Below are 22,338 nucleotides of genomic sequence, written 5' to 3' on the forward strand. Positions count from 1 at the left end.
CGACGATTTTCCCCAATTGCTTAAAATGACTTTTTCATGAGTTAGTTGCCTTTTCCTACACAGCGCTGAATCCTTGAATATAATTCTGCCACGTCTTCACACGAGATTGTCGATCATGCAGATCCCAAATTTTATTTTGCATCCTTCCCACAGAATTGCCCTAGAACTCTGACCATTAGTTATTTGATCTTGTTCATCATAGTCGTATATGTATGATAGTCAGTCGTGTCCGACGACGACAATCAGAACAGCAGTCAAGCAGAGGAGGCAACTGCTGTCCTGACTATCTGGGCAAGAATTTTATTATAGTGTCTTGTCCAAGTTGATCACTACTCTCTCGGCCAAGAAGGTTTTTGGACAGTTGGCGTTGGGATGGTTCCCAAAGGCGAAACCTAGCCCCCATGGCTGCAGCACTCAGAGCCAGTGCAATCTTGCCTCCTAGTTTGAGAGTCATAGTCCTTCACAAAAGACTAAGCTGTAAATAACTCCCCGTTGCAATGGAGAAACCATTGATCATACAGCTCTCACTTTGCTGTTGGCCCAAATGAAATCTTATATATGGCTTTCTCGGCCCCCATCAACCATGCCACCGTCACCACCCCCTTTCTGCACATGCTCCCCTTATTCTCACAACACTTTTCTGTTGTCCTGTTTTTTGCTATATGTCTGTCTTTCTTCTGTCTGCCTATCTGTTCGTTACTTGTTATTTCCTTATATCATTATATAAGATGTTAAGCTTATCACTCATATCATAAATCACACACACGCGCGCGCGCGCGCGCACGCACGCACGCACGCACGCACACACACACACACACAGCGCATGCACGTACAGAGCACTCCAGTTTCATATTTCTCCTGTCAAGAAATGATCTATTGATCACTACACTTGAAGGTTAGTATAGTGTGTTAGCTTTCGTTCATTCCAAGAAAAGATTCCAATCGAAATGATCTTGTTAGTGTAGTACCCGCACAAAAAGAGATAACGCACAAGTTAATTGAACTTGTAAACCGTAAAAAGGTGCTTAGTTTCTCTCTAGGTCTTCTGAGGGGAGTTTAAGTGTTTGTATTCACAGCAAGCGATGATTTTTGTCTTATGGGGCTCATCAAGTTTGCTGTCTCTGGTTACAATCTACGGAGAAAGTCTTCAACAAATGTAAGATACAGCTCACCAAATTATTGATCCACCTCATCTGTACTAATGAAATTACACCTTTAAAAAAATCCGCAAGAGCATGAACTTGCGAGGAGATATCATTTTTAAGAAATACTAAAGTCCAGAAAGCATTCTTTCGAAATTTTGAGAGAAAAAAAGGAGAAGAGTGAACACTCCCTGGAAACGAACAATGACAAATAAATTACCATTCTTGTTCATTTTTCGTCCTCAGTCACTCCGGTTGTTGTTTTTAATGTGTGAAACTCAGGCTGCTCTCGCTTGCTGATGAATGTATCTTTCCAACTCAAAAAGAGTCTTGTTTAAGGTTGTCTGAAATTTCTTTCTGTCTACTTTGATGAACGATTTTTATGTCATGCCTTGTCATCAACCTATCCATTTGCCCTCCTTATTTGTGTTGTTGCAAATTTTCTAAATTGTCTAAACGTATTTCGGTTTTCTTGTCTGTTACTTTTTTAGGCTTTTTATTTTTATTTTCACTGATCTTCTCATTTCGATGGAAGGTGTACAACATTCAGTTAACTATAGCACATATCACTGTGCCTGGTAATAACAGCTTTTGTTGGCATGCACAATATCCACTTGCCTTAAACAGTTTTCTGATCAAATAAATGATACTGCATCTTCCTCAGCGATCTCCTGACAGTGGACTTTATACTGCTTTTGTTACTCTTGCATATGAAACGCTATCGTCACTGCATATGGTTGGTGACATGGCAGTGGACACGAAGATATCAGGGCTTTGAGTACAGCGTAGAGTACAGCCTTGTCGCGCAGTCCCAAACCAAAATGGACCTCCATAGCAACATCGTCATCATCATCGTCATCCTCCTCCTCCTTCATCGTCATCAATATAAACAAAATAGTCTCAAAGTCTGTGGCCTTTCATGCCCTGCTCTCATGGTGACCTCAGTTTCGATACCCCTCCACTTCCGTGCTTGGGGTGAGTCCTGTCAATGTCGTCAGTGTCGGCAGATTCATGGGGGGGCTGTTGTTTGAGGGACGAGATGGCGGTCTCCACTCTGGGAGGGACGCTCACTCAGTCTGGCTCCGCGACTAAGCCATTATTGTCGTTAGTAGGGGGCTTAGTAGGTGGTGTCCTAAGTACGTTAAAACAGAACAGGCACCACTGAACACCACCGGAGTGACTCAGAAGCAGTGCAGGGTCTCCTCTGGTGTGTGGCCTCCTGGTGACCTAACATCGATGGTTCCCTGTGGACTGCCGACGCTGGAACTGTGACGGACGAACCCGGGTGTGGCCGTGTATGAGGGAATCTAAATGAGCGGCGTGGGAGTAATGCCACTGAAACGGTGCAGATGATGGAGCAGCAAAAAAAAAGATATCAGGGCTTTGTTGGATAATTATGTCTAAACTAGAACGTGATTTCTCTGTGACATTTGTTGGTTTGTTAATTAATGTAATACGGGGTAGATAGCTTTATTCCCAAATGAATAATCCACACCGAGGGTTCTTCCTAATTGGTTTGGAAAAATTACACTTGGAACTGTGTCTGTAAGAGTGCATAAAAATGTGACTGTATTTGCACTTGGACACAACAAACACAATACAACGCAACAGTTGATAAAATGATGGAGTTGATAATAATCTAAAATATCAGCTAAATAACGGAGTTTTTACTCAACCTTTAACTTTCCTTGAATGATATATTGTAACTACTGTCGGCTTGACGAATGTTGTGTTTTACAAGATCCCATTACTCTACAGGAGAACCAATCAATAAGCCATTTTAACTTGTTTCAGCACAGACTGTTTCTGTGACATCGACTTGTAGATATCTTGTCTAGGATTTCGTCGTTAAGTCTGATTTATGCAGACAGCAACTTCACCGTGTGGATCATTTGGTCTACCTCACCTAATATACATTGAACTGTCATGAAATGTCGCTAAATTATCATGACTGATTCGCAAGGGGGTGAATAAGTTTGGAGTAGGCTTTCTTATTCTGGAATAATGTTATGTAATGTGCGTGTTCAATTAAAACAAATCTCTTTGATTTCGCCAGAATGCTGTTCTGTTGATATTGATCCAGTCATTTAAAGAGTGACAGTGATAAAATCATAGAAGTGTTTCTTTTTCGGATATTGTACTTCTTAAAATTCGTGTTATTTTAGAACATGTTTCTTCTGATGCGTCATGAATCGAACTGGTCGTTCGCCATGGAATATGAAATGCTTAATGTAATGGGGTTGTCACAGGTCCAGTTCCATTTGTGGGTTGCTGGTGAGAGCAGCGCGAGTTTGTATGTTTCAGCTGAACTAAAGTGGTGTCACGTTTCAAAAGCACGAGAACATAAGATTGACTGAATGAATGATTCATTAAACGGTTGAATAATGTATACAAAAAATAATAATAAAAAGATTCAATAAAAAAACAGCTTTAAATCAAATCTTCATTCGTCGAAAACTACACAGTTAGAAATAACATAAATAGCTATTTTTGAAATAGATTAAAAACATATATGATAATAAAGAGGTTCTTTTAAATATAAACGTGGTGAAATCGCTAATGATGTTACAAACTCAATGCTATGACACTCCAGTTGGCAGAGCACGTACAGCAGTAGGCCTGTCCTCCATAATTCTGTCAATGTTCGCACCAGTACTGGCATTTTCTTTGGTGTTTGCTGACTTCGTCACACATCGGCAGGATATCAGCAGCACCAGCTTCAGCTCTTACGATAGTCAACCGAAGATTGGTGTCATCTGCCCCGGTATTTCATACCTCACGAACCAGACCAATGGAAATGTCACAGTTCTACACATCAATGCATCCAGCTGTGATGAGTACGGATTGCCGGTGTATACGGCACACACAGGGGTGGTGTACGGCGTGTGTGGTGAGTCCACACATTTCTGCTGGCAGCACGTGCAAACTGCGAGAGGCCTGGTTCCACGTGTTCATGTCCAGCGGCTGGCATACTGGTGTGGTTCGAGCAAGTGGAGGACAGCGATTTCATCAAACTCTTTAAGTTCTGGGCCTCCGGTTCCTTGGCATGTGACCGTGAAATGTGGTTATCATTCGCATGAGGAAATTTACTTCCAAGCAGTTAGAAACGTAGTTGCTCTAGCCAGTGACAATTACCCTCCAGTGAGAATTAATATTGAGGCAAGGAATCATCATCATGCCATCGTAAAATACGTGTCGCCACATTCTGGGCTTCTGATGATACCACGTGCGAAAGCGTGGCTCTTTCTTTTCAGCAAAAATTTCAAGGCACCAACTGGGTGTGTGTTCATGGTCAGTATTCACGAATTCATTTGTTACAGCTGTGAAGAGAGCATCGAACTGATCTACAGACAGTCTGGCACGAATCATGCCATGAAACAAAAACTTGTCGGGAAAAACACAGCGGTGGGGGTGTTCTTCACGTCATCTCTTCAGATCCAGTATATGAATATAAACAATGAGCCACAGGGTCCGAAAATACACTTTTCTTATCACTGTTCACCTGACCAGCCCCAAAGATTATCTGAAACTTTGTTTAACTGTTCTGTAGATTACTTCTCCAAATTTCAGTTGCACCTGGACTGTAACCTGAAGACAGAATGTGACAACGGCCGTGATGAGACAGAACACTGTACTTTCAGCAGTCCTGAATGTCAAGGAATGGTGGCTTCACGTAACAAGTGTTTCAAGATTTTCAAACCGAGCAGCTCCTCATCACTTAGGTATGCAGCATACGAGTGTCGGAAAAAGCTTTCGCGATTGGCATCGCTGAAAACGAGAACGGAACAGGAAGATTTCCTTCATCTTTTTCAAAGGTATGACTACTTTTCCGTGTTAGTGGGTTATATCTCAGGCTGGAACGCTGTTCCTTTCCAATATAGTAAGTTTGAAAGGTGGTGGGACAACACCTTGATTTATGATCTGAGTCATTTTCAAGCTGATTGCCCTTACCGGCCTGCTAGGGTCATAATGTCGATGACTCTGTCTTCAATGGAGTTTGAGTCTCAATTCCAACTTGGGTTTGTTAAAAAATCTTCAATAGTGTGTGAGGTAAAATCACAATCAGACCACACGGTTACTGCAATACCTGAGTTATCTCGGGGACAGTCACAACAATCTGTGTTCAAACAAACACGACAGCTGCTATACATGTGTCCAGATGGTCATATAAAACACACGTTCTGGTCATGTCATGCTTCCAGCCATTGTGGACAGACAGCACGTTCACATTTCTGTATATTTTCTAAGGTGGAGACTAAAAGGAACAACACGCTGTCTTTTCCCAACAAAAGCACTGCTGTCACTCATGCGATGTTCTTTTGTGATGATGTCACTGCAACAGTGCATTACACATTGGTGTGCGACTTTAGACAGGACTGTCCAGATAACAACGATGAATCATTCTGTGAACACCTTCCTTGTCACGACAATGATTTTCTCTGTAAAAATGGTCAATGCGTTTTACAAAGCCAGCGTTGCAATGAACACTCGGATTGTGTGGACGATAGTGATGAATTTGGTTGCGAAGTTGTGAATACTTTTTGCGACGATCAGGACAGAGAGGTGTTAAAAAAACAACGACGTTTCATCAATCTAGACGGCACAGGTTATTTTGTGCAGGAAAACATCCAAGCTGACATGTTGTGTCCAGCCTCTCACTATCACTGTACATCTGAATCTTTACATTGTCTTCCTGTGTACACACGGTGCAATGGGTTTTTCGACTGCATTTACGGAGAAGATGAACAAGACTGTGAGACGATGCTGTGTTCTGGGCTATACTGGTGTCACGCCTCCAGAATTTGTGTGCATGAATATCATCTTTGTGATGGCTGGAGTCAGTGTCCACTCCGAGATGATGAAATGGCATGTGACATGACCTGTCCAGAAGGTTGTCTGTGTCAAGGTCATTCCTTTCAGTGCAACAAGCCTTTTCTTTCTCATCTTTTTCTTCAACTTCGATATGTAGATGCCACAGGATCGGGAATGCTGCTGACAGATTTCAGCAACAATATATATCTCGTTCATCTGAATCTATCTCATTGTTCCCTAGTTAATATTTCACATGCAAAACACTCCAATTTACAAGTTATTAATCTTAACAATAATCAGCTAAGAACTGTCAGTATGATGCTTTTCTTTGGATTCCCAAATTTAAGGATTTTGAAATTAGCTAAGAACCCTATCAAATCTGTGACAAGTCGTTTCAATTATGTTCATTATGCATTGCGAAGAATTGATTTATCAAGAACATATCTTCAGGTACTGGACAGTAGTTTTTCTACATACTTACCAAATGTGCAATGTTTGAATCTATCTTTCTCTACTATTGAAAATATCGGAACTATCGGTCTTAAAAATATGCCACAATTAACAGAACTGGATATAAGAGGAAATCCTGTTGACAGTTTTCCCTTGGATTTACTGTCTGGTTTAAGCCACTTAGAAAAATTACTTTCTTCCAACTATCGATTTTGCTGTGGAAATTTACATCCTAAACTTAGGGATTTCATGTGTTTTGCACCTAGTCCTGTGCTCATTTCGTGTGAGAATTTGATACCAACAGAACTACACAGGATTTTCTTTTGGTTGGTTTGTGTGTTTGCATTACTAGGGAATTTGACCTGCTTCTTGACTGCATTACTAATCAAAGATCTAATCAGAGGTAGTTTGTTCATGTCCCAGTCTCATTTGCAGTTTGCCAATATTTGCATGGGAATCCATGTTGGTATAGTTATGATAGCTGATCAAATATTTGGTGGAAAATATCTTCAGTTTGAAAAGACATGGACAAAGACTGTGGCATGCAAAACAGCTGGATTTCTCTCGTTGCTGTCCAGTGAGGTGTCAGTTCTGATCATCTTTTTTATGACGCTTGATCTTGTCATCGTCTTTTGTTTTCAGCATGATTCTGGATTCAGTAAACGTTCTACAGTTGGAGTTTGTACAGGAGCGTGGTTTGTTGGAGCTGTGCTTTCCTTGGTGCCATTTCTTCCTGGACTGTCGGACTGGGGCCTTTCAGGCCAGTCTGGTCTATGTCGTCTGGCCTTGTTTGAAAACAACACTTCTGCACATAACTTCGGATGGTTTAAAGTCACTGTGATATTCAAATCTGTTGTATGCTTTGTGATTTTCTTTGGTCAAGTTATCATTCACAGGCGAACTCCGAAATACCGAATAGCACTTGGTTCAGGAAAGGAATCGATTTATTTTTCGATCAGTCTGACTGCAAAAGTTGCAATAACAAATATTGTTTGTTGGTTCTCATTTGGCCTGATTATGACGTTAGCTTCAGAGGGCGTGCCTGTTTTTAACAAAGTCTATGGCGGCATGGTTGTATTTTTGTTGCCACTCAACTCTGCACTCTACGCATTTCACTTCATATGGACTGTTGTGACACAGCTGATGCAAAAATCACAAGAAGAGAGGTTGTTACAAGTATTAAAGTCGAAACAGTCTCTAACACAGAAAACCAATTCACACCATAATTAAAAACATTATGCAATAAATCAAACAACATGTCATAAAATTAATAAAAGTTGACAAGTAATTTCAGATCTTGCCGTTGACACCCATGGAAGAGAACTGAACACAACCAGCATAAGTTCAAGAAGTACAAAGCCAAAACAATTGTAGGCAGAACGACAAAGGTGTGTCTTGAAAGATTTTTTAAACTGAACTTAGGAACTTTGAATCTCGTGACGGACTGAGAAGAGCTCTTTGCTCCATGCCCCTGGGTCAAGTTAAGAGAAAGAGCGCTGACTTTGTTATTTTGCTTCGTCGAGAATGGTCAGCACTTTGGAATCACCAGCTGAGCATTAACACACAGAATGAGTAAATATCGAAAGAAAGTCACATAGGCATGTCATTACAATATGGTTTATGGTCAGTTATCAAACATTGTAGCTAGTGAGTAATCTATCCTGTGGTAGACAGGCAGCCAGCGTAGTTTCTCAAGAAGAGTTGTTACGAATTTGTTAGCCCACGAATTCTAGCAATCAGATTTTGTCGAAGGTCCTAAATCTATCAATTGTCAGCCTCAATGTTAAACTTTTGGTCCTATTGCTCCTATGCCAGACTCAGATTCTCTCTGCATTTTCATTGAAAATTACCGACTGAGGTATTATTTACCCTTACATTTTCAATAAAAGAGTTCAGATCGTTGCATTCAGATAAGCATGTTTGCCTTTCTATCCATCTGGCATGGAAGCATCGGTTTTCATTTCCATTTCTGGTATACTAAATGAGTACAACAAATGAAACTGATGTCTTCAAGTGTCATTCACCAATCTTGCTCATCATCCACTTCTCCCATCAAATTGATTACATCTTCATCATTTACTTTTCTGCGAAGCCATACGTCTAGTTTTATCAAAATTATGGGATATAATGTCCCTAAATGGCACCCAGGACAAATAACACGGGCTTGCCTGCCCTGAGTAAAAACCACTTTCAGGACCCATGGGGTGTCTCTCCGAATTCACGGGGTCACGTGCCCCCATGGCCATGTCCTCAGTGGATCTTACATGTATCCTATTTACCCCTACAGAGGGTGCCGCTTGGGCGCTTCTTATGCCGGTGATATTCTACTCGAGTGAAAAGCTTAGTCTTAAGGGCAAATGTCAGGAGGTCATCTTTTTGCAATGTGATCATTGTCCAAAGACTGATGACAGAAAAAAGCTGGAATTCGTGGGGTGGTTTCAGTCAGACCATTGGTGAATGAATTTCTTTCCTCTTTCAGATCTTGAACTGTGTCGAGCCTCTCTCCAAAACACGCGCCGCAGTGCTAGCATGCTTTCTTACAGGCACGTCATGAAAATGAAATAACCTAATAAAAATGTTCGCGCTATTTTCAGCAAGCTACTTCTGGTGAGTATGGGTTGCTTTAGACTTGCCGATCTCCATGGTTGATGTGGACGCATTGTATGGCTGATGTGGGCGCATTGCATGGAGAGGCATTCCATCGGGGGGCATTGCATGGGGGTTGGGGGGGGGGCATTGCATGGAGAGGCATTCCAGGGGGGGGGGCATTGCATGGCTGATGTGGCGCATTACATGGCTGATGTGGGGGCATTGCATGGATGATGTGGGGGCGTTGCATCGGGGGTCATTGCATGGGGGGACATTGCATGGGGCGGGGGGGGCATTGCATGAGGGGGTAATGCATGGCTGATGTGGGGGCATTGCATGGCTGATGTTGGTGCATTATGTGATGGCATTATTTGGCTGATGTGGGGGCATTGCATGACTGATGTGAGGCATTGCGCTTGTTACCGCAAATGGTCTCATGTCGGCCGCTCAAGAACCTGCGTACCGTGGTTTTGCCGTCAAGCGCTGTCTGTCTGCCTGTCTGTCTGTCTGTGTGTGTGGGTGGGTGGGGGGGAGGGTGTAAGGGTGGAGGGCTTGCTGTTTGGGAATGTGATGGCCTTGCATGTAGCAGTCACCTGTGAAAGATTGTCAGAAAATTATTGTGACAAGACTGATTTCAAAAGTTTTGGAAGTTTTGTAGACAGTCAGACAGCTATTCCACTCAGCAAACAAATACATAAGAACAGTTCACATGCTGCGCTGTCCACTTTTTTGACTCACTTGTGTAAACAAAGTGAGTCCATGTTTTAACCCAGTGTTCGGTTGTCTGTGTGTGTGTGTGTGTGTCTGTGTCTGTGTGTCCGTGGTAAACTTTAACATTAACATTTTCTCTGCAAATACTTTGTCAGTTGACTGACACCAAATTAGGCAATTCAGTTCTTTCCAGTCATCTTGTTTAAAACAAAGGCGTAGTGACTGACGAAGGGCTCAAGTCTGAAGAACACCGGCTGTAGGAGGACAAGTGAATTTGAAAACGGAAGCCAGTCAAATGTTTGCTGTCATCAGAAGGGGACAGTCCACCACTTAAACGAGAAGAGTTTCCTGCCACTATACAAATCTCTATGGAGATCACACCTTGATTATGCAAGTTCCATCTGGTAGCCTATGAGTGTAAAATTAATAGAGCAGATCGAAGGAATTCAGAGGTGTGCTTCCAAGCAAATTCCAGGATTTCAGTAAATATATATCTTACTGATGCCCAACGATTAAAGAAATTGAAGTTACCAACGCTTAGCTACCGTAAGTTAAGAGGAGACATGATTGAAATATATGAGATCGTTACAGGAATTTATGACAGGGATGTGTGTGGCTTCATCAAACTCTGGAAGGAAGTAGCACTGACCTGACTGACGTCAGTACTGGAACAACTTGAGGGGACATCCAATGAAAATTTACCCAATGCAAGCAAATACATCCCTGAGGAATTGTCAATATTTGGAACAGCCTTCCGACACATGTCGTTTGTGCAAAAACTGTACTCAATACTCAAGAATAGTCTCGACAAATTCTGGTCAGACCAAGAAATCATGTTTGAAGACTTCAATAATTCAGGGCAAAAGTACAGACAACCGGGAGTGGCGCATATAAGCAGCCTGAACTTGAAGTAGAGCCCGATGAAGAGGAGTCCCTGGGACCCGTATCGTAAAACAACTCTAAGTAACATATAAGTAAATATAAGTATACATGTATTGTAAAGTCCTTGTTACGGACTCGCGATACTTTGTCCCCCACGATGAAAGATTGAGTTGTTTTGGGCTTTAAGACGAATTTCACCGAGCACGTTGCACAACCCTTTGCAACTGATGTTATCCAGTGGCAGCACACTAGTAAGAGAAGTGAGTTTAATCTTTATTTTGTATACCAATGGTCATCATTTCAGTTTCAGGTAAAACCATATCTTATTTTATTTCGTATACTCTGTTGAGAATCTGCCAAGTGTAATAATGCCGTTTCTTCATATTTTTCACAATCTTTGTGTGTGTGTGTGTGTGGTTGAGTAAAGTTTCTAAGTTACTTTTTCCTCTTTTTTTTTTAAATCTTTTTTCACTCAGGGTATTACAAATATCAGGTTGTATAGCATCGTTTAGAATGAGATTAATAATCAAAATGCTGTGTAACCGTTAGTAACAACACATGAGCATCGCTCATGTTATAAGAATGTAGACCTGTATGATCCATGATAAAACGAAAGAAGAAAAACAGACCCAACCAGGGTTATTTTCACACCCAATAATTTCAGTAAGAAACTTTAAGCTCTTCGGTGCCGGGCAATTCTTTTGTTAGGTGGTTTTGGTTGAGAAGAGAAATAATTAACAAATAAAATCCAGCAGTAAACTGATGGTGATACAAGAAAGTACACATAGCCAATACTTTTCCGAAAGGAAAATTGATGGTTTAGAACTTACTTAACACACTGGTTAGCACTGAGGGAACCATAAATTTGAGAAAAACAAACTTCATATACTTTCTGAATACATGTGATAGATTCAGATTGTAAAAGCAGCTGAAAGTGTAATGAACTTGAAAACTAAATTTAAATATGTCACCATAACTTAGGTACACAGAGTAATCAATTGTAAACCTAAGTTCTTGTATTCTACACATTTTTATCCCATCATTCACTCAGTTTCTTTGCAACTGCATTAGTAATGTAGGCAGCAAACTGTTCCATTTAGTTGATTTTTATTTCAAGAGAAATATAAATCACACACACGCACATGCACATCCACATCAAGTGCCATGCCTGCCTGTCCTACACCCATGTATTTTGTGCTTACTTTCAGGCAATGTCAAAGAGGTTAACCCTGACCCAGTTGGCATACAGTACATGAGAGCCTTGGGGGTTATTTCTGTTCAGATTTTCACCCACAGGCACTAGCTGATCCCCTTCTTTGATTATTACCAGCATGATTTAAAAAAAAAAAACATTTGTCCAGTGATTCATGCAACACATTATATTGTTCCACCCCTTCATATGTCCCTCCCTCCCTGCCCAGAATAGGGGGACAGGTTATCTTTTAGGTCAACTGTGGGTCAGCCACAGAGCTGTCTCAGCTTCCTGTCTGCTCTGTCTCCTTTTATTGATACATCTAGTTCTGCAGCTACCCTCACCCTCCACCCTCTCTGCAAATCATCTCTCACTTTCATTTGCATCAAGCAAACCATCTGACATGATTTTATCACCACAAGCACAAACTGCATCATCTCCAATAACTTGTAAAGCCTCTTCAACATCTTGAGTGACAAAATCACAAAGGGTGTTTCCAACACACTGCTGTTTAAGCCACTGGAGAGGGGTACTGACAATAATTATAACATCCAGTAATTACCATACCTAGCATAAGTGGCTGTTGCTCACAGATAATACAGCTAGACATCATTATCAAGCTTTACATTTGTTGGTTACTGGAACACATCAGCTTTGAAATGTAACTGAAAAATTCTGAAATGATGTGGACATATATATATATATATGTCATGGACATGGAGCAAATGGCAGAGCATTTTTGCTGATGTATACATCATTACATGTTACATGGCACTGAAGAGGTTAACAGAAGTTGCAGATCTTATGTCAAGCTTGCACTGAAGTCTGTCAGTCATTCCCTTCATCCCCAGCCCTCTTCTTTTCATGTCGTCAGCCTGTAGTGGTTTGCTTGTCACCCCATTTTAATCCCATGCTCTCTCTCTCTCTCTCTCTCTCTCTCTCTCTCTCTCTCTCTCTCTCTCTCTCTCCACAAATTTTCCATGTCCATCATCATTTTTGTGTGATACTGATAGTAAATCTTATGATGTTTTGGAGAGTAGATACATTTTATGTGTGTTTTGGGGGAAAAAAAAAAAAATTTGCTAAAAAGAAATGATCTCTTTTGCATGTTAGCATCAGAAGATCACAAGATGATAATTTTTATGACAAAATTTACATTGGAAGCTTTCAAGATTAGAAACAGATAGAAACTGCATGGTCAGATACTCGGTTTGACATTTTCTTCTGCAGCCAATGTTGGAATCTGTAGCACTGGTGGATGAATGAATGGAGTGTTGTGTTGGGTGGCCTGTTGGTTGCTATCATTTTTCTTCAAGGAAAGAACTGTGTTATATATTTTTCAGTGTTTGCTTTCATCATTTTCATTTGTTTATTACAATGTTTTATTATGCAATGAAAGTATGGTGAACCATTCACCCATGTGATAAGGACATCATTGCCAATAACATTAAAGTGTCATAGCATCAAGCATCTCTCTCTCTCTCTCTCTCTCTCTCTCTCTCTCTCTCTCTCTCTGCCTCTCCCCCACTCTCTTATTTACTTATTGTCTCTCTAACACAGCCTACCAAAGACTAGATATAAAGTTATACTAATAGCTGTTGTTACATGACATTTGACAGTAATGCTGATCCATTTTTTAAATAACGTTTTATTTCTTTCATTCAGGAAAACAAAGTTTGACAATGGAAGATAAGGTATTGACATGCCTCACTTGTCGAGTGGCCTTTGCTGATCTGGATCGAGGCCGTGAGCATTACAAGTCAGAATGGCACCGGTACAACACCAAGAGAAAGGTGGCCCAGATGGAGCCTCTGTCTGCCGAAATGTTCAAAATTCAAATGGCCGCCAAACAAGAAAAGGTAATATGTGGCAAAGATTTGCATGTCCAGTTGTAGTACTCAGATCTGCTACAAATGCAGTATCTGATGTAACGCTGACAGTGATCAGGCTGGTTTCATGACAAGTTCGAAAGCTGGCTTCATAACTTTTTTTCAGAAAATTGTACCTTGGCCAAAATTTAACACAACTAAGATTTGTAAGAATCAGTCTGTAAATCAGTTTTGCCAGTTTCATGATACACCTATGAACAATTTTTTTGCTATGTGTAGCACTTCTGCATGTTTTCTTTTGGAATTTCCCAAACACATGCAATGGAACTAAAGAGTCCATACGTGATAATGATGGAGACACTGACACAGTAACAGGCACTGTGTGAAAGTGGTAGCAACAAATGGCAGACAGTTTGTCACTTTACACAAGTGGGAAAAAAACGCAGATATGTGTAAAACTCAATTTATTGTATCGATTTATGTGTTCAATTACTTAATTTCTGTAAAGTACACAATTTTGCCTGTGTGCCTCTTTAATTGGTTTTCTTTCATGTTTTTCTTAGTTATTGCTTATGAGCACATACATGAGACCCTTATGCCTATGTGTTGTGTTATTTGCACTGGATGAATGTTATTGACTACATTCCTGAAAGGAAGCATGAGGCTTTCATCACTTGGTTGGAGCTTGGTCTCATATTTAGGTGGGGAGAGGGGTGTGGGAAGGGGAAAGGAAGGGGGATTGGGGGGGGAGTTGAGGGAGAGGGGATCATTTAGTATGAACAGGTTGTGAATGAGACATGAAAATACATAACCAATTAGTCAAAAGACAAGTGGGGTCTTCCCAAAACAGTAATGATGATGATAATAATGATAGTAATGACAAAACAATAACAATAATACTAATACTGTTTATAATGAACACTTATTCAGCACTTTTTAATAAATAGAGCGCAGTAACAATAAAAAAAACAAAAAACCACAGTAGTCAAAGCACTTTATATGTACGACAAACCTCATTGACTGTAAATACACATATTTGTTGTATGGTTAACATGCACTCATCTGTGAACTTCAACAGTTTGTCAAATTAATTGTTTCATACAAATCATAGTGATACTTATATGCTGTCAAACTTCAGTGTAATCAGTACATTTCAGTATGTATGTACCAGTGTGTGTTGTTGTTGTTTTTGTGTGTGTATGCTCATTTGTGTGCTGGTGTGTGGGGGGGATGCAAAAATGCATAAACATTTGAATATCATCATAAAAGTCAAATGGGTTGTGGTGCAAATTTGGTAAAAACGTGCTCTGAGAAAAAATGTAACTGGACAGCACACAGTTTGCCGTTCCTTCTTTTTTTGTGTGTAGTTCATGGCTCATACATAAACACTAAACCCGTGTTCAGACCTACTACAGATACGCTGGTTTGCTGTTAATGACGTGCAGCTATGCTGTCAACCTTGGTACATAACAGTTAGTGGTTGGGTGGACCACCACTTAAGTTACAAACACATTTACAAACAAAATCCCTCCATATAGCCATTGTGAAATGCAAATTTTGTTCATACAAACGTTTTTCTGCTATGACTATGTTCATAATTGCGTCATGAAACCAGCTCATGGATTTTTGTTCCAGTGTCATATTTTTTGCACATCTGAAAAAGCGCTAATAATTTTGTTTATGAAATATCATTATTATTATTATTATTATTATCATTTAATGTTATCAGCAGTCACCTTGCTTTTTCATGTTTCTTGATATGTTTAGTTCTAGTGAGTGTTAAGAAAGAACATTCGAATGGTCCAGTTGTTTATCAGTTATTGTATTGCTGTTTGACTAATTTACAAAATGAATATTTTCTGTTCCAGTATTAACTATGTTTCAAACACTGTTGTGTCACAGGCTGCGAAAGAGAAGGAGTCCGAGGATGGCTTTTGCGTATTATGTAACAAAGCCTTTAAGTCCCAGAATGCCCTTGACAGCCATCTGCGTTCCAAAAAGCATCGGGAAATGGACGCCATTGCACAGAAGCAGGGCATTGATAAATCACAGATGGTGACACGTTCCACCAGTAAATCGTCGGACCAAGGGGAGATGGAAGTGGAGTCTGATGAAGGTGAAACATGCTTTGAGTTCTTTCTTTTTTTTTCTTCTTTTTTTTTCTTTTTTTTTAGGTAAAGATTTTGAAAATAAGAATTATTCACTCAAGTGATATTATTAGCATTTGCATTACCTCACCAATGTGAAAATTCAGTTATTTGTTCAGTAATTAGTGAATGCATTGATGTAATTCAGGTCACTGAGGAGATTGATGGGGTGTGGGGGAGAGTTACATGAGGTCTGTAGTTTGCACATTCACATTTTTTTGTTGTTGTTGGTGAACTTGTGTGATTGTGTTTATCTGTTTATTTGGAACAGTTTCAGTTTGGATGGTAGAAAGCTGTTATAGTTTGTGACTGATGGTGATGATTATGATTGCTCTAGATCTGTCTTTTATTTTTTCTGATGTAATTGTGAGAAGTTCAATGATAGTAATAATAATTTGATGTGTGTGGATCAGAGGAGGACAAGGATTCTAGATAGTAATAATAATTTGATGTGTGTGGATCAGAGGAGGACAAGGATTCTGACGAGGAATCATGGGATGAAGGAGAGGAGGTCCTTGGTCTGGAGGAGTGTCTGTTCTGCTCACACATCTCGTCCGCATTGGAAACCAATCTGAGCCACATGACCACACAGCACAGCTTCTTCCTGCCGGATGCCGAGTTCATCTCTGACCTTGAAGGGCTTGTTGTTTATCTGGGTATGTGTTTGGATAGACTTGGGCTGTTTTATTTGTTGCAGCAAGAGGACACACTTAGCTCTCTGTCTGTCTGTCTCTCTTGCCCACTGTCCCTCTCTCTCCCTTTCTTTTTCTGTCCCTCTTCTCTCCGAATTAAACATGACTTCCACAAATTCATTTAAAGAAAAAAATTTTGAACCCTTTGTCTTTTCTTACTCGTTTAGAAAACCCTGTATGTATATGTTACTCTGTGTGTGTGTGTGTGTGTGTGTAAAATGGGTATATGTGCTTTTTGGCATGTTTTCTTAGGAACATGTAACTTGTAAGTGGATCACCATTTTGTGACAAACAACAAGAAACAAATCTTAATGATTCCACCATGCTTCAACTTCACAGTTCTAATATATGCAGTAATACCTCAGCCACTGGCTTACTGACCAAGCCTGAAAGCCACAGTGGGGTTTGCACATTTATGAACATAAGAAGAAGAAAAAAAGACACATAGAAATAAATAAATGAAGAAATGAGTAAGTAAATAAAGCACATTAAAAAAAAAAAAAAAAGACCAACATGAACAAAAATGAATTATTTTATGAAAATTACACATGAATTGCATGTATATCATTCCCCCTTCACTACATATACAATTATATTTGTGCATACCGAACATTCAGTTAGCTGAATATCATGTTTGGTGTTAAAAACTGTACCATGTCTGAGTGATGCAAACTAAGCATATTGCTTTGCTCTGTTTGGCCAAAATTCATTGCAGCTCAGTGGCAAGACGTCTTGCTTTTAGTCTGCTGTCTGCTGGCCAAACTCCATTTCCAGCTGGAGGTATGTTTAGTGTTTTGTATACTTTGCAGGGGAGTTGATCAGCCAGGGTCACATGTGCTTGTGGTGTCAGGACCGCAGCAAGCTGTTCCGCAGTGTGCGTGCCGTGCAGAAACACATGGTGGACAAGGGCCACTGCAAGATGAAACATGATGACTCCAGCCGGGCACAATATGTTGACTTCTATGACTACAGGTACAGTACTTGGCTGACACCATTTGTTCTTTTGTGTTGTCTGTCTCTGTCCTTCTTTCTGTCTTCCTTTCTGTCTGTCTTTCTCTCTTTGTATGTGCATGTTTGTAATTGTGATTTTTGTATGTGAGGTTTAGGTCAGCTTAGCATCTAAACATTTTATGCCTTTCTTTGTATTCCTGTTGAGTGACAGTGATTGTATGTTATTTATGTAGCAATCACCACACATTGATTTCTCTTTCTGGAAATGATCCTGTATTTTCTCTCTCTGCTGCTTTCTTATTTCTCTGTGGCAAAATATTGATTGCAAGAGCTGTAGAGCAACAAAAAGTGCGGGAGAACTGTGAGCAAACCAAACAATAGGCATATGAACCACTGGCATCAGGGTTATTGGAGGACAAGCCCAGGTGTGGCTGGGTATGTGTGATTTGGGAGAGGTGGCTTGAGGGTGATGCTGTTGAAGTGTCATAAATGATAGGCCATCTAAAAGGAAAGTTATAAAGAATTTTTAGGAATGAATAAAAGGATAGACCTGAGACGGGTATTAAACACCGTCTGCTTCACCTGTGAAAGGTCCTTTCACATGAACAGTTAGATTCAATGTACAAAGTTTCCATTGTTGACAGCCCTTGCTGACAATCAGGGGATGTGTGTAAATTTTTTGCAACTGGTTGTACCGCCTAATATGTTCTTTTAGAAATCCGCACATATGAGTCTATAGGCGGCTCCTAAGGTGGACAGTCTCAGTTTTAGACATGACTTTCAGTTCTTTTTTTTTGTTTGTTTGTTTTGTTTTGTTTTTTGTTGTTGTTGGTTGTTTTGTTGTTGTTGTTGGTTTTTTTTGGGGGGGGTGTTTTCTGTTGTTGGTTTTTTTTGCTGTTTGGGTTTGTTTTATGTAGCTCCGACCCTGAAGTTTTTGTTTGCATAATGATGTGTGATGCTTAAGAGACAGGTTTGATACCTGTTTACTGTAAGATCATTAATATGATAATATAACCAGTATAGTACAACTTTATTCATCCTGCTGGAAATTGACTGTCCCATTGTCTTGTTATTAACCATCCCATTGTCTTGTTCTTTAAGTAAAATGTTTGTGGTATGTGTGTGTGAGAGAGCGTTTTTGCATAAATTTTAAGAGCAAAGTCTGATGAAATAGTTTCCTTCTCCAGGAGCAGTTACCCAGATGCAGATGAAGCAGGCGAGGGGGATGAAACTGTCGACCCAGAGATGTTGATATCTGGTGGCTTTGAACTGGTTCTGCCTTCAGGTAATCAACACTGTGTCTTGAACTTCCATGACATGTTGCAGTGATTTCAACTTTAATCTGTTGTCTGTTCACTAATATCAAGATTCAGATGTTAATTCATCTCATTATAGAATTGTTATTAGAGAAAGGGTAACTTGTCTCATAATGGAATTGTTTCTGGGGAGATGTTAACTTATCTCGTTATGAATTGTTAATAGAGAGATATTAACTTGTCTCATTATGGAATTGTTACTGGGAAGATATTAGTTCGTTTCATTGTAGAATTCTTACAATGGAAATGGTAACTGGTCTCATTATGGAATTGTTACTTGGGAGATGTTGACTTGTCTCATTATGGTGACAAATGTCTGGAGAGGCTAGCTGAGATTTGTGTTCAGAGATACAGAGGCTAATTCCTGGTTTCAGGGTCCACGATAGGTCACCGAAGCCTTGCCTGCTATTACAAGCAGAACCACGGAGGTAGGCAACAGGTGGTCAAGGCGAAGACCCCTCTCAGTAAAGTGCTGGCCAACTACAAGGCGCTGGGATGGACAGGTGCTACAGGTAAGATTCCTTTCTTTTCAAAGCAGGTTATTTTCTTCTCAATCAGTTTGACACAGTCTGCGTTTAAAACACATAAGAAACAATGTTTGACTTTAAGGGAAGTCAGCGCCACAAGTAATGACAATAGATAATGATTACAGTACATGTTAAGTTGTATAAATTGATGCTCAACATCACCAGTGCAAAATTGACAAGTATGTAGACATAAAGTAGATACACATTGTTATCGTAACCTTAAAGACTGAATCACAGTTACCAAAATGCATGTTTTTGCAAATATGTGTCAGATTTATAGTAACTGTTTTTTTGGGTTTCTTTTCCAATTCCACATGAACTGAACAGATATGTTCTTGGCTCATGTGTCATTGGTATTTATACTTGCTTTTCTGTCGTAGATACTTGCTCTCACTTGGTATGCTGGAATTGATATTTTTTGTTCACAGGGGCAGCCGTCAAGCAGCGGGCACGAGATGTTCATTATCTGCAGAGGATGAAGCAAAGGTTCTCTATGAAAGTAGGAACGAAGGCAAACAAGATGCAGTTCCATTATCGAGAGCAGAATCCTATATAGCTGTGCTGTGAAACGAGAGCTATGCACTCATCAGTTGTTGTATATATATGCCATGTGACCTGGTGGAAAATGGGATGGCTGGTTGTGCATGGTAAAGACAGAAAAATTTCTTTCCCCACCTCTTATATCAAGATGATGTTCTAAATGAAGTGATGTTGCTTTCGTTTTGACTGACTGCACCAAATTTGGTTGATAAGGTCTCAGGGTTTATGACCATGTTCTTGAGCATGTACTACTCCTTTGATAGACTTGAGAGTGTGTTTATGACAGTGCTTGACTATGCACTGGATATATGATGAACATTTTTATGATAGGGATTGCTTTTGACTGAATTAAATATGTCGTCCGTCTTATAAAAGATTATGTGTATTAGATTAGAATTATTGCAGAAGTTTGAAATTTTCTGTTCCTGAACTTCCAGAGTACTACAGATTTTCTGTACCTTCCGAACATGTGTATATATGTTAATTTATTCTTGGTAAATTTACACACATCATCCAGTCACTTTTTCTTTGAAATAGGTTTTCCTTTTTAATGATGTTGTTCCAAAGGCATTTCAATGAATATATTTTGAAAGATATGAATAGTCTTTTACCAAACTTTGACAATGATGCTGGGAGATCATTTTTTGCTGTTTATTTTCCATTCTATTTTGTCAGTGGGGGGTTGATTTGATTTTTGATCATTGTTAAGATGCCTTCAGCCCTGATAAAAGTCATTCACTGGGTGGAGTGAAGATGTGTTTGCTTAATTGTATGTGAGAAACTGGTCAGTGAAAAAGTCCTTGTTCAGTCCTTGCATGTCATGCATGTATGACAGCTTGCCAATGGACAATAAATAAATCACTTTCAGTGTTTGCATCCTCTGTGTGTGTGGGTGAGTGAGTGAGTGACACAGCTTATATTTTTTTAGTCCAGAATATATGAATATAAGTACTATCTTTGTGACACAGTTGGCTTGCCTGTTGTCAGTATCTGACTGGCTGCCAAATGTTATATTCAGTATCTTACCCACAAAGGAAGAACATTTAGCATTCACATGCAAAGAGAAGTAACAGGATAATCTACTTACGTGAACAGGTTGTAAGTAAATTACCAAAAAGCAAAAGAACACAACTAATCTATTATTCACAAAGACAACTTACAATGCTTTAGCATTTATATATCTCTAGGTTGTAAGTAAATTAACTACAAGAAAGCAATAGAATGCAACTTAACTATTATACACTAAAGACAACTTATGATGCTTTAGCATTTATATATCTCTTTCATCCCTGCAGCACGGTTTTCTGGTTTACTTGAATCTTACCTGTCATTCCTGGAGCCCAGAAAACCATGCAGCAGAGAATTCCCCTTTCCTTCCAACAGCACGGAAAATTGGTTCTCACAGTACAAATGTTTCACTTAGCGCAGGTCACATCATCGGGATCACTAGTGGGGCAGTTATAAGACTGGAATGGATGCATGTCACCCCTTCCCCCTCTCTGGGTGGTGGGAAATTGGCTGCCACTATATACTTGCCAATGTGTTGTCTAGATATGGCACTGCTGACTGAATACACATACACAAAATATGGAATGTGTAGAAAATTCAGATTCTGACCAGTTTTCTGATGACGAGTTTTACAGCACTTTATCAAATGATGATTTTGATCTGTTTCAACTGAATGAAAATGAGGAATCGCAATTAGCTGCTACTACTGAAGCACAAATAGCAGGTGATGAAAAGTTCAGAAAGTGCAAGTGTGAAAACAGTGGTTTATATATGTGCAGTATCTAGTGTAACTGCCTCAGGGTACATCACACATGTTACTTTTGTGTGACATATTGCATGATGACTGTGACAAGGACGTGTATATAGAGAAAGTTTCATTTGTGAATAGATTATATGCAAGAACTGTGTAAATAATGTTCTGATTCTGACTCAGTCACTGCTTGTGTAGTGAAAGACATATATTCTCTTTGAGACAGACTTCAAATAATTCATCCAGAAAGGACAATAGCAGTGACAATTGTAACAGTTCTTCATGGATATGATTAGTGGTTGGCACTGAAATATATGTGAAGCACTACTCGGTGAGTACCTGTGTGGTGTGCACACTCTGCAAGCAAAACATGGTCTTGCATGTACTTGTATGCATTGTGTTAATCCCAAATTCACCTGTTTTTCACCTGAGTGTCACCAGAGATGTCACCTTATTGTGTTAACAGGTTCACTGACAACTACTCGTAACAATTCTGTACACACTTCTCATATCAATTCTGTACACAAAGTATTCAATGATCTTAATGTTCTGTAATGAGCTGCATTGCCATAAATACCGTGTTTCATACCTTTTTTCTTTTCTCTAAATTCAGGAATGAAGGGAACATATGCATCATAGGAATCGGGAAACAAAGGGAAGTAATGGTTCTAAGAAAATTTGGAACAAAAGAGATTCACAACAGAACAATTGCTTATACATGTGACTGACACAGACTGATTTATGATGAAATATATCCAGCAAGTGCACTTTTGCAGACAAGTGGATTATTGTCAGTTTG

At 39.7% G+C, this 22,338-nt stretch overlaps 1 protein-coding gene across 2 annotated transcripts; it reads left to right on the forward strand.

The window, feature by feature from the left end:
• The first annotated feature begins 10,780 nt into the window (after positions 1-10,780).
• LOC143279508 (cytoplasmic 60S subunit biogenesis factor ZNF622-like) lies at positions 10,781-20,647 on the forward strand. Of its 2 annotated transcripts, none has more exons than XM_076583555.1 (8): positions 10,781-10,846; positions 13,444-13,637; positions 15,510-15,723; positions 16,219-16,410; positions 17,256-17,418; positions 18,585-18,682; positions 19,088-19,225; positions 19,669-20,647. In XM_076583555.1, exons 2-8 carry the CDS (start codon positions 13,461-13,463, stop codon positions 19,794-19,796), a joined length of 1,110 nt encoding a protein of 369 aa, XP_076439670.1. In that variant the 5' UTR covers positions 10,781-10,846; positions 13,444-13,460; the 3' UTR covers positions 19,797-20,647. The 2 variants fall into 2 exon arrangements, with proteins under 2 accessions (XP_076439670.1, XP_076439669.1); XM_076583554.1 differs by having other exon boundaries at positions 10,782-10,896.
• Positions 20,648-22,338: the final 1,691 nt, after the last annotated feature.

This window comes from Babylonia areolata, chromosome 2, assembly GCF_041734735.1.
Source record: "Babylonia areolata isolate BAREFJ2019XMU chromosome 2, ASM4173473v1, whole genome shotgun sequence".
Lineage (NCBI taxonomy): Eukaryota > Metazoa > Mollusca > Gastropoda > Neogastropoda > Buccinidae > Babylonia > Babylonia areolata.